Consider the following 13,685-nt stretch of genomic DNA (forward strand, 5'->3'; position numbering starts at 1 on the left):
GATCCCTACACTAACACACAAGTTATGTCTGGAAGTTACAATAAAATGCTTCGCTGAGCGCAGCCTGATATGACCGCAGAGGTCAAACCCTGAACAGTTGGGGCAAATTTGGACACAATATTCAAGCTTGATACTGTCTGAATTTGGATTGTGATCAAATTTTTGACATAATATAGGTTTCTGACACAAAATAAATGTGGTCAAAGATCTTATAAATTCATTGCACAATACTGTGCAATTGAAGATTTCTTCTTGAAACTTTTAAAAAATTTGAAATTTTAAAAATTTTGAAAAAAAAGTATGAATCCCTTAAAAAATTTCTTCCCCCCCCCCCCCAACTTTTTGAAACCCCCCTTGGAGCAATAACCTCAAAACTCAATCCCAACCTTTCCTTTGTAGTATGGAACCTAATGTAGTACAATTTCAGAGAGATCCATACACTTACACACAAGTTATTGTCTGGAAACTAGAAAAAATGCTTGTTTTTGGCCCTTTTTTGGCCCTTAATTCCTAAACTGTTGGCCCCATAACCCTTTAAATGTATCACAACCTTCTACTTGTGGTATTAAACATTGTGGTACAATTTCGGAGCAATCGAAATACTGATCCACAAGTTTTTTTCCTGAAACTAGAAAAATGTTTGTTTTGGGCCCCTAATTCCTAAACGGTTGCGACCATCATCCCCAAAATCAATCCAAACCTTCCTTTTGTAGTATTGAACCTTCATAAAAAATTTCATAGCGATCCATTTACTTAAACTAAAGTTATTGTCCGGAAACCAATATGTCTTCGGACGACGACGCAGACGACGACATCATACCATTATACGATCCCAAAAAAATTTTTGCAGTCGTATAAAAACTGCCTTTGGTTGTGTTAGGGCCATTCAAAATTTGCAGTGAGTTGTGAACTTTTATTTCAGTGTTACAGGCCTCCATTTGACTTTAAAATGAAAAAGTGCAATAAAGTGCTCTTCCTTTACTTAGGGTTTTGTGTCATGAAAGCACCATATCAATTCTACTAATTACGCTCTTCGGCTCTTCGAGGATATAACTTTAGCATTCTATTTGCCGGAGTTCGACGAGGCATAATAATTAACTCCCTTCAAAGAGGTCAAATTCCTGACCTATGACGTACTAACATGCTCATATAAATACGGCCCAGCTACCTGTGAAGCTCATATTTATTTTCCGAGCGGCGAGGTATATGCTTGTGAAAATTTTTCTCTGAGACGTTGTCCAGATTTATGAAATAAAAATTTTTAACTGAGAACGTTGTTCCAGTTCTTTACAAACAGAAAGTTATAACTTGAGACGTTGTCCAAGTTCCAAATTTAAAGATACCTTTACGCTATCTTTGTTTTTATCACCTGTGTACAGGTGTGTTGTGTACAAATGGCGGACGACGATGTGTTGTCGCTTTCAAACTCAGGTTGTGAGGACAATCTTAATTCTGATTTAGAGAGTTTGTTTTGTGAAAATACACAAAAGATAAACACTAGGGCAGATTCTCATAATGTTGAGAAACCTACATGTAAAACTAAAAGCAGGGTTATCAAGGGAAGTGCATTACCCACTAAACGGAAGTTGACTCCCGCTAAAGGCCCTAAACAAAAACAAACTAAACGTTCAACAAAGTCTAATGTCGAGGACATAGACAAGTTGAAAGATAAGCTAGGGATTGATAATCTCAATAGAAATATAGTTTCTTTAACAGCAGCTTTTCAGAAACATATTACCGGGCCAAACCCGAGCACCTTGACGCATTCCAGTGTTGATACGGAACGTCATGAGAATAGACCACGAGATAATATATCCGTGACACTTAATAAAAATAGACCGGGTGTTGAAAGTAATGAAAGGGTACAAGTACCTACACCCAGGTCAGAGTTGATCAGCTGGGGTGACCATGATATTGGTAGCGACCCAATTCACAATTATGATTTTAATGAATTTGATACTGATTACTTATCAGATAGTTATAACCCTAACATGGGTTTTATAACACCACCTGTAATTGGTGCTAACCCAGCTGATGCTTTTCATAGAGCTTTTAATGAGCCTACTAGTGAAGTAGACAAAGGTGAGGTTTTCGATGAAAACCCTGAAGATACTGAGTGGAACATTCCTCAGCTTAATACAGAGGAGAAAACTGGGCCCAAAATAGGGACAAATCTATCAAAAGCAGTTAATGCTTCCTTGTCTATCAAATCTAGTAAAGATTGTATTACTGAAATAACAAAAAGGCATTTAAGGCCTGACAATTGTTCCTTGATGGTTGTGCCCAAGGTGAATAAAGAGATTTGGGAGAATATCCCCAGGCAAGTCATTCTAGTGATGTGTACCTGCAAGAGGTTCAAAAATCTATGATGGCAGGCATGGTGCCTATTGTTAATCTTGCAAATCAATTGGCCATTAAAAAGGAGCCAATTGATCCTTCTATAGTCAAAAGTGGGTTATCAGACTCCATTAGCCTTATGGGCAATGCCTATTATAGTTTGTCTATGAAAAGGCGATATGATATTAGAAGATTTTTGAACCCTAGGTATCAGAGAGTTTGCTCACATGATATTCCAGTTAACCAAAATCTCTTTGGTGACAATATTATGCCAAGAATTAAAGAGCTGGGCGATCCAACTAAGATCCCTATTGGCATTAATAGTTCTCGTCCAAACAGGAGATACATGTCTGGAAGTTTAAACTCCAGAGGCCCTGCTGCAGGAAGCGAACAGCAGCAGGGCAACAGGCCTACTTATCTGAAAGGCCGACCTCAGCAAAGGTCAAGAGGAAGAGGACGTGGTTTCCACCTTCCAAGACGATAAAAGACGTCAATTCTATTTCTAAGGTAAGAAAATTAAAGAAAAGTTTCTGGAAAACAATTACATCTGACAAATGGATACTAGATGTTGTCGAGGGATATAAGATAGAATTCTTACAGAAACCAGTTCAATATCGTAAACCGAAAGCTATTTCGTTTTGTACGAAAGAAATTGAACTTGTAAATAAAGAGGTTAAAACCCTTTTGAAAAAAGGAGCAATTGAAAAAATTCATGAAAGTGGAAACGAGTTTATTTCAAACTTATTTCTGGTGCCGAAAAAGGATAATAGCCTTCGGCCAGTCATCAATTTAAGAAAATTGAATGAATTTATTGAGTATCACCATTTCAAGCAGGAAAATTTAACATATGCTTTAGGTTTGATACAGAAAAATGATTTTTGCTGTTCCATAGACATGAAAGATGCTTATTTTAGCATTTCAATTCATGAAAATTTCAGAAAATATCTATGCTTTTACTGGAAAGATGATTTATATAGATTTACGGTTTTACCATTTGGTATTGCTTCTGCTCCAAGGGTCTTCACAAAAGTGTTGAAACCTGTTTATGCTCTGTTTAGACAGAATGGCTTCAGATGTTGTTATTATATTGATGATTCGCTTTTGATGAATCAAGATTACGAAAAATGCTCTAAAGAAGCCTCAATTATGGCCAATGTTATTGAAAAACTTGGTTTTACAGTCAATACCAAAAAATCTGTAGTAATTCCAACTCAACGTATAGTTTTCTTTGGTTTACTTATTGACACTGTCAAATTTAGAGTCTTTTTGACTGATGAGAAAATTGAAAAAATTCTTTATTTTTGTAATTTGATTTTACACCAGAAAAGAATTACCATCAGGTTATTTGCAAAACTAATTGGATTGATTATACATGCATTTAATGCTGTTTTACAAGGACCTCTACATTATAGAAATTTAGAGCGAGATAAGATAGAAAATCTTAAAGGGTCAAACGATTATGATAAAATCATAACTCTGTCTGAAAAAAGTAAATTAGAACTTAATTGGTGGTTAAAAAATGTAAGAAAATTAAATGGAAAACCAATCAAACAAGACAATGTTCTGTTCTGGATAGAAACTGATGCCTCTCTAAAAGGATGGGGTGCTTGTTATGAAAAACAAACAGCTGGTGGTCGTTGGACACATCTAGAATCCATATGTCATATTAACTTTTTAGAGTTATTGTCAGTTTTTTATGCTTTAAAAGCCTTCTGCTCAAAATGTAGTCAATGCCACATTGGAATTAAATCAGATAATTCTACAGCAGTTTCTTACATTCAATTTATGGGCGGTATGACATCTGAAAAACTTGACACTTTAGCCATTGAGATATGGACTTGGTGTTTAGATAGAGATATCTTTCTAACAGCTCAGCACATACCGGGAAAAAGTAATTTACAAGCTGATAAATTATCAAGAAACTTTTCTGATAATCATGAATGGAAACTTAGCGAACCTATTTGTAGTAGGATTTGTTCACAATTATTTACTCCAAATGTGGATCTTTTTGCATCTAGACATAATGCTCAAATGAACAAGTTTGTATCCTGGATTTATGATCCAGAAGCAATGAGTACAGATGCCTTTACTTTGTCATGGACAAATTTTGAACCATACATTTTTCCTCCTTTTTCTCTAATAGGGAGAGTTCTGAATAAAATTTCTGCAGATAAAGTACAAAGAGCTATATTGATTGTGCCATTTTGGCCAACTCAAAATTGGTTTTCTTTACTGATTTCAGCTTTGATTTGTAATCCTATTAGATTACCAAGACACAAAGATCTTCTCTACTTGCCACACACAATAGAGTGTCATCCACTGTCAAGAAAACTTGTACTTGTCGCATGTGCTGTATCAGGAAATCACTGCAAAATTCAGGATTATCAAGATTCGAAATATCTATTATCTTGTCCTCATGGAGGCCAGCAACAGTTAAACAGTATCAGTATTGTTGGAAAAAGTGGACAGTTTGGTGTCATGAACAATATACCAGTATTTTTCGACCGTCTGAAATAGACGTTATAAAATTTCTAACCACTTTAGTGAGGAGAAAGTTGTCATATTCTCTAATTAATACATTTAAATCTATGTTAGTTCAAACTTTGATATATTTTGGTGTCACTTGGGTGAATAACCCAGTTTTTCTACCTAAGTTTTTGAGAGGATATTATAATTTAAACCCTCCAAAACTAAAATGTACTTTTACATGGGATGTCTCTAAGGTTATAAAATTTTTAAGTTCTTTAATGCCTTTGGCAAATTTATCATTAAAGATGCTTACGTTGAAAGCTATAGCACTTGCGGCACTTACAACTGCTTCTAGAGCTCAAACTTTAAGTGCACTAGACATAAGATACATGGGAAAATATATTGATAGGTACATTTTTTATATTCAAAAGGTTCTAAAAACCTCTAGGCCAGGAGTGCCTTTACCAAAAATTTATTTTATCAAATATGATAAACCAGAGTTATGTGTATATCTAACTTTAGAAGAATATGTCAGGAGAACAAGGAATGTTCGTAAATGTGACAATTTGTTTATTTCATACAGAACTTTTAATAGTGTAACAACCAGCACTTTAGCTAGATGGCTTAAAATGGTTTTGAGACTTTCAGGAGTTGAACATTTTTCCGCTCATTCATTCAGGAGTACTTCAACATCTGTTGCGTATGGATCTGGAGTTTCTTTGAAAGAAGTTATGAACACTGCTAATTGGTCAAGTAGTAGGACCTTTTATAGATTTTATCATAAGGAAGTTATCCGAGATAATAAATTTGCTCATGCTGTCCTGAACGATGATAATTAATATTTTGAGTATAGTGTGAACTTTGAGTACAGCTATTGAACATTGATTAGTTATTGAACTTTAGTGGACTTTAATTTTGTGAAATGAATCAAAATGATTTTGTTATTTGTAGATTTTGTTGAATTAACAGTAAAGTTAAATGTTATTTAGTTTTCTGTTTATCTACGCCTTGATTAGTTTATGCCAACTCTTTGAACATGCTAAAGTTATATCCTCGAAGAGCCGAAGAGCGTAATTAGTAGAATGGACTCTCATCCAAGCATAACTTGGAATGTGAAGGATGAGAGTCATTCTAGTAATGGAGCCTGAGGCTCAAGAGGATATAACAATTACCCACCCAGTTTTTGAGGGTATTATTATGCCCATCCCATGAGATGTGGTTGCATAAACAAACTTTAAAAATATGAGCTTCACAGGTAGCTGGGCCGTATTTATATGAGCATGTTAGTACGTCATAGGTCAGGAATTTGACCTCTTTGAAGGGAGTTAATTATTATGCCTCGTCGAACTCCGGCAAATAGAATGCTAAAGTTATATCCTCTTGAGCCTCAGGCTCCATTACTAGAATGACTCTCATCCTTCACATTCCAAGTTATGCTTGGATGAGAGTCCATTAGTGTATTTAGGTAGAATGTCCATTTATGCATCTTTTTTGTTAATGATACCTACAAAGGGACTCACTTTACTATATATGTTTCGGATAATTATTTCAAATTTATGCTTTTCAAAGAAAATTTTTTTTGGGGATTTGGTCTACACACGTTTAATTGATTAAGTAGGAACATAATTTAAAAAACATCGTATTGTATCTGTTAATATTACAATACTGATTACTGTTAAGGCCTGAAGTCAGAATTTAATTCAACTTTAAATAGCTTTTCAGGTTTATTTATAAAATCCGGCAAAATGAGAATACTAATTAATACTAACGCCACTTTTAAGTTACTTATCAGATTATTTGTGGTAATACACTAATCCATAATTCTTGTTTTACCTAATACATTTTGAAATAATATGCAATTCATAACTTTGATAATAAAACTTGAATAAGCACATCAAATGAAAATATTCAGGTCAAAATGTTGTCTTTTACTATAAAATATTTGCTATAGAATTCCTAGAAAGTGTGAACAGGTAGTAATGATACGATACTGTAAATTCAGAAATTATTGCGATGTTTAATTTTTATTATTGCGAAAAATGCGACAGGGTTATAATCGCAATAATTTAGACTCGCTTTTTGAAATTTTTTATATGAATTAAACAGGATTTTTCTCAATATCGCAAAAATTAAAATCGCATTTTAGTCTAAAATGACAAAATCGCAATAATAAATGCACGCAATAATTTCTGAATTTACAGTATTCAAGTTATGAACTTATGATACTACAAACCTGGCCAACATATAATATACTATTTAGTCTTTTTATAAACAAAACATAGTGCATAACAAGATTTATAGTATCATGTGTTTGTTCTTAAACTTTCAATTATTTGTTCTCTCTCAGAACACACACTAAAAAGTAAATTTTCAAGCAAGTATTAGCTTTCCTACTTGTCTAGCTTACTTTTAAATAAATATGCCATGTTAAAAAAAAAATTATGAATACAGATGCAGCAAACTTAGATTATTTTAGGCATGTATATATATATGTATCAAAGAATTAACAATTGTATAGAAAATGCAGTAAATAACTTCATAGATCTAAAACTTAGGCGAGAATGAAAAAAAAACTCATCAAAGATCCAAGTTGATAATTTTTTTTTTTTTATGCCAGACGTGCATTTTGTCTTCATAAGACTATCAAACGGCACTCAAATTAAAACAGTTGAAATGCCAAATACAAAGTTGTAGACCTTTACAGATTATATCTATAATTTTAATCCACTGTCAATACAAAGCTTCTCTACTGGAGATTCAGCAATGTTTTCTAGATTATATGAATATTAAACTTTGAGGTTAAATTACTTGTATAATTCTCTGTTTACGTCTTCGCTCAGTTTCATCTTTAACTAGCTGTGCCTCTTCATTTGGACTCAATCTATACTTCCCTCTTTTAGCCTTCATAGTACCATCTGAAGTGTAAAACATAAAACCATTGTCAGTAATTCATAGCACTTATTTAATATATATCTGAGTCTAGTGATGTTCTGATGATGGATTATAATTGATTGTTGGTGGATAAAGCATACAACTACTAGATAATCAATTGTAAAAGGAGAAGGTCTGGTAAGGGCTTATTTCGGCCTAAAATTTGAAGTTCATCTGATGAAAGATTTTTGACATTTTTTAAACACTTAAGTGTCTACTTCAGTTGATTCAATTAGTTGTTGTAAAAGATTTGGACTGATTTGGTCATAAAAAACGCTCAAATTCAACCTTAAATATGAAATTTCTATCAAATATGCAACGTCACTTTTCAGATGTTTTTTGTCTAAAATGGAAGTGGCCGCATTCGTGTACACTCTCAGTATTTATATATGTTATGTATTATCATTTAATACAACATATACTTAAATATTAAGACTGAACAAAAGTGCGGCAACTTCCATTTCAGACAAAAACCGTCTTAAAATTAGAACAAATGTTAAAAATTGTGAAGATATCAGTATGTTTGCATGAAATAATGATGCTAGTACCTGATGCATGTTCATTGTATTATCAAAAACAGTCCATATTTTTGTAACAAAAGTATTCTACTTTCCAATAAATAGCTAAAAGTTTACAATTTAACAACTTTGTAAAAACGCTATATTTTGGGGCCAAAAAGGGGTCTTACCGGGCCTACTCCTTTCATAATTGATTATAATCACTTATAAATAAATATTATGAAAGGCTAAATTGGAACCCACTTTGGATGACTGCAGTATACATACATGTAATATAGCTGCAAATATGTTCTAAATCATCAACCAATGTGTTTTTTTGCTAATACAGTACACTTCAACACATTACTTTTCATTTGTAATGTTATATATATAAATAATTGAGAATATCAATAGTCAATAAGAATTAAATCTGATTAAAAATATTTTCATGAAAAAATAAAATACAACCTCATATTAAAAGTTGTATATATAAAAATAAGATGTGGTATGATTGCAAATGAGACAACTCTCCACAAGAGACCAAATGACACAGAAACTAAAAGGTCACCGTACGGCCTTCAACAATGAGCAATGCCCACACCACATAGTCATCCAGTGTGTCCAGAAATTTGCAATTTGTGAGTATAAATAATAATTTAGATGATAAGTCTTACAAAATTAGTTTAGAACAAGAATGTGTCCATAGTACACAGATGCTTCACTCGCACTATCATTTTCTATGTTCATTGGACCGTGAAATTGGGGTCAAAACTCTAATTTGGCATTAAAATTAAAAAGATCATATCATAGGGAACATGTGTACTAAGATTCAAGTTGATTTGACTTCAACTTCATCAAAAACTTTAACCTGAAGCAGGACAGGCGGACGAACGGACGGACGAACTAACGAACACATAGACCAAAAAGCATAATGCCCCTCTACTATCGTAGGTGGGGCATAAAAATTCTGGCAACAAGTTAGCTTCAAATTTGTAGAATTAACATGATTAATATGAAATAAGAAGATGTGGTATGATTAACAATGAGACAATTATCCACCAGAGACCAAATGATGAAGATGTTAGCAACTATAGGTCAATGTACAGCCTTCAACAATAAGCAAGCTAAAACAGGACCTGGCATAAAATTTTGCTCTGGATACTGTATTTTGGTCATCAACAAGCTTCTGTCCAAATTTCATAAAATTCCATGAAGGTTTGACAATGTTATTGATGACTGAAAAACTTTAACCTCAGACTGAGCCTACATGTTGATGACACTGACGCTGACAACAGAATTTAGGATTGCTACATCTCACTTTCGCGACATAAACGTTGCAGGCTCAACAAAAATGATTGTATTTGTAGCTCTCTAACTCTTGGCCTGGTTGTTCAAAAGTGTCATTACACTGTGCTAAACTGTCTTTAGGGTGTCATTAAAATTTAACGACAATGTTGAACAACTGTTCCCAGGCAGCTAAGAAATCAACATTAAAATATGAGTAAAGTTAGGGACAATGGTAGTAAAACCCCAAAATAAATGTGCAGCTGATTATAGCTTATGGTTGACAACAGATTAAATAACACTATATCTGGCCAAAAAGGTAACCAAACATCCTCAAAGTTCTTATCTTGTTATAGAAAAAAGAGAAAAAAAACTTTGTAGTACATGTAAATACATTTTGTTCTTTTTATATTCATTTTTGTAAAAAAAAATCAATGTATTGTCATCATCTTTGATACATGTTTATGAAGGATAAATAATGAACATTTTTCATATAAAACATTTTCAAAACCTTATTATAAATTTTGTAGCTGGACATAAGTTGTCAGATAGTGTTTTGAGCTTTACAATGTACCAACACTTCATTTAGGAACATCTTTATATCTTTCCCACCGTAATGTCATCCTTAGCAAGCTCATTTCCTTACTGTTAACTGTTTTTGAGGTAATACATATTGTATATATATATATATATATGTATCTGACTAAACAATGATGTTCACTTCTGAGTAGTTTATTATTGATAACATATGATTTCCCCAAAACATGAGTTACATGACAGTCTTAAAAGTAAGATACATGTAATTAAACTTTTGGATCAGACAGACTGAATGTCAGGTATAAGTTACTATAACAAGCTCTCTATATCTCATTTGCTCAAAGCTACTTTCACATCTTTTCATCAGATGTGCTTGTTTTCAGACAAAACTACAGGTGCTACATATATGACATATATATGTCTGCCTGTTATATAAATATCGATTGCATTGATCATTAAAATGATATTCACAAAGCAGCTGACACTGTTCAACTAAATTCAATGAAAAGCTTTGTCCTACTAAACTGAAAACTATCACAAATTCATATCTAAATTTGCCCAACCAAATAAGAATGATATCTTTTATTTGTGTGTGGTGTAATGACAAATTCAGCTGATACCAACCTTTCTGACTATCAGTATCATAGTAATAATCCAAAATGTTTATTGAAATGACACTATCATGTTTGACTACAAAATTCATCACTTCACAAACTATAAACTAATTTCGTGATATACATAATTTTATAGGTGTAAATTTTCAGTATTCAACACTCTTCATGCTCAACTTTTACTGATAACTATACAATGAACAACTTCTTTGGGCCTAATTCTCTATTTAAATACGGTTATTTAATATCAAAGTAATCAAGTGCATCCCAAACAATAAGAGATTTTTTTTACAAACCAATTTATCATTTCATTTAATAAAAAATATATTTATATATAAGCATGATAAGATAAGGTTTTAAATAGTCTCTGCTGAGTTGCTTTGTTTTCATTATCAACAGATAAATCTTTAACCCTTTGTAAATTTTCACAAATATTAAACCTAATGAAGAATAATAAATTAAAGAGGTCCTAAGTTGTCAACATCAGTTATGAAAATTGTTGGCAATAATCCTAAGTGTCAAGGCTCTACTTAATACAAGATTTGTGTCAATGTAATCAGAAATGGTCCTGGTCTGCTTTATAGTATAAAAGATATGTGAAGATTGTGTATCTTAGCTCAGTGTTGACTGAATCACTTAAAAGAAAGCACATAAAGACTGAAATCTACCTGCTTTTAGGGTATGTTGCTATTAAATGCAGACATTAAGACTACTATAAAATCTGCATGCAATACAGAAAGTTCTAAAATCACAAAAACACATGATTGCTCACCAATGGTATAAATATTCAGTAAACAGGAAGCAATGAATGTGAAAATGCATCACACAGTATAGTACCTCTCACATGAACCTTGATACCAAATTTCAGGAAGCTCCGATTCATAGTTCATGAGGAAAATGAGACACAGGAACAGATGTAAAACAGTATATCCCTACAGATTGGAGCAGGGTTATCATCAGTAAAATTCTTAACAGTTGTATCTATAGCATGGTACATGTAATAATGCATGTTGACATACACTACCTATTTCAGTGCACACTCAGGAACATGCATAAACAACAAATGTAATATATATATGTTAAGCAATTTCTTGCAAACGATCAATTCTGTTCATACTGTTTACAATTCAAGTATTTTAACTAGAGCATGAGAGGTTCAAAGAAGTGTAGTATTGTTTAAATGTGATCTACATGTTTACACCAAAATCACTACAGGTCATTTCAGAATACTTTTAACATTTCAATAACAGAACAAAATGCCAATCGAAATCCAAAAGTTTATTACAGCAATGTTTGTGAGACTACACTAGCAAAAATTTTTTTATAAAAGAAAAGTCTGATACATTATTTCTGTCAAACTTGGTTCAGACGGGCCATATATTTTCTAACAAAGGAAATCTGTATGGTATAATTGCTGTCAAAAAGGCAATCCCGATACAATATAATAAGTCTACCAATCATCTTCCTTTAAAGCTCTGAAAAGGGTTTGACCTATAAAAAAAAACTAAGTCCATTTATCAGTAAATAGCGGAAAAATGAAAATAAATATTTTCAAAATTTGCTCTGGATACTGTATTTTGGTCTGACATAAACAAGCTTCTGTCTAAATCTCATAAAATTCCATGGAGGTTTGACAAAGTTATTGATATCTAAAATAAACTTTAACCACAGACTGAACCTAAATGTTGCTGCCACTGCCAGAATCTAGGACCGCTATGTCTTGCTTTCGCGAAATAAATTTCACAGGCGTGACAAAAAGATCTCATCAGATATGTCAGATACATGTATGTAAAAATTAGAGGTTTACTGTTTATTTCATACAGAATCAAAAGGACAGTGGAAATGTATTTTAAATTTATTTTAAGAAATTTAGTTATTGCAAAGGTTGATGCAGTAATGGTAATACTAATACACGACAGAAATTACACTGAGGGACACAAAAATGCAAACGTTGATGGCACAAACAAACAAAATTTTTATTAAATACTGGTATATGGGATATCATTAACAATTCGACACATACAGACAGACAAGAAAGATGAGGATTAGAAATAGTAAATACATGTAGTGCATTAAAGATGAAATCTTTCTTCTGCAAATCAGGTAAAATGATGCAATAAAAAAACAATAACAAAAAGAACATGGATGTTTTGCTTCCTGATATTATACAGGAATAACCCTATATAAAACCTTTAGCTGAGAAAATCAAATTACATGTATATTCAAGTTTATATTGAGAACTATAAAGATCAAAAGATCTTTTAAACAAACAATGAACTGAATGTATTCATCTTTTATAATAACTATGCAAAAGGTTCATAAATATATTTAATGTCTTTTTTACATGTTAAGCATCTTTAATCAAGCTAAAGAGAAAACTATACACCTAAGTTGTATTAAAATGACATCTGACATGATACAATTTTGAATACAAAACATCTTTATATGTATATAATATCTTTATGATTTATTACATGTTTCACATTTCAGTTATAAAAATTAATTAAATGTTTTGGACTATGAATTTGAAGCTTCTTTTCAACCTGACATGAGAGCTTTTCAGTTTGACAAAACAAACGTAATCAGTTTGTGTTCTTTAACACCTGGTACATCATGTACAACTAAGATTATACAGAGAACCACTCTGAACTTCAGCATTTATAAAAATGTTTGTTTGCTGGAATTTAATGATTATTTTTGAATCCTTTCATACAAATTCCTTAAACTTGTGGCCAGTTTTACTAGTGAGGAAAAAGAGAACCTTTGGTATCAGATACTAGAGGGTTTAATAAAAGGAATTTACTCAAACACTGATTGTCTTGTAAATATTTAATCATTATCTAAGCTGATATGAACTGAACAGAAACTCAACACCTAACTGTAACATTCTAAAAAACTGGCAGTATACAAATGTATGCTGAAATTATTTATGTAGTAAAAAGCAAAGTAGATACATAATATAATAATAAGGAGATGTGATATGGTTGCCAAATATCCACTAGAGTTCAACTGACAAAGA

At 32.3% G+C, this 13,685-nt stretch overlaps 1 protein-coding gene across 10 annotated transcripts in view; it reads right to left on the reverse strand.

Moving 5' to 3' along the window:
* Positions 1-13,685, reverse strand: part of LOC127737994 (uncharacterized) — a 76,267-nt gene that overhangs the window by 50,671 nt on the left and 11,911 nt on the right. For 9 of the 10 annotated variants that reach the window (XM_052248981.1, XM_052248974.1, XM_052248980.1 and 6 more), the window contains exon 2: positions 7,615-7,721. In XM_052248981.1, coding sequence (XP_052104941.1) covers positions 7,615-7,713 — 99 coding nt within the window. In that variant the 5' untranslated portion in view covers positions 7,714-7,721. Of the gene's footprint in view, positions 1-7,614; positions 7,722-10,679; positions 10,823-13,685 lie in introns of those variants that run through there. The other variant, XM_052248973.1, reaches the window with a different exon arrangement.

Source organism: Mytilus californianus, unplaced genomic scaffold (genome assembly GCF_021869535.1).
Source record: "Mytilus californianus isolate M0D057914Y unplaced genomic scaffold, xbMytCali1.0.p SCAF_4, whole genome shotgun sequence".
Taxonomy (NCBI): Eukaryota; Metazoa; Mollusca; class Bivalvia; order Mytilida; family Mytilidae; genus Mytilus; species Mytilus californianus.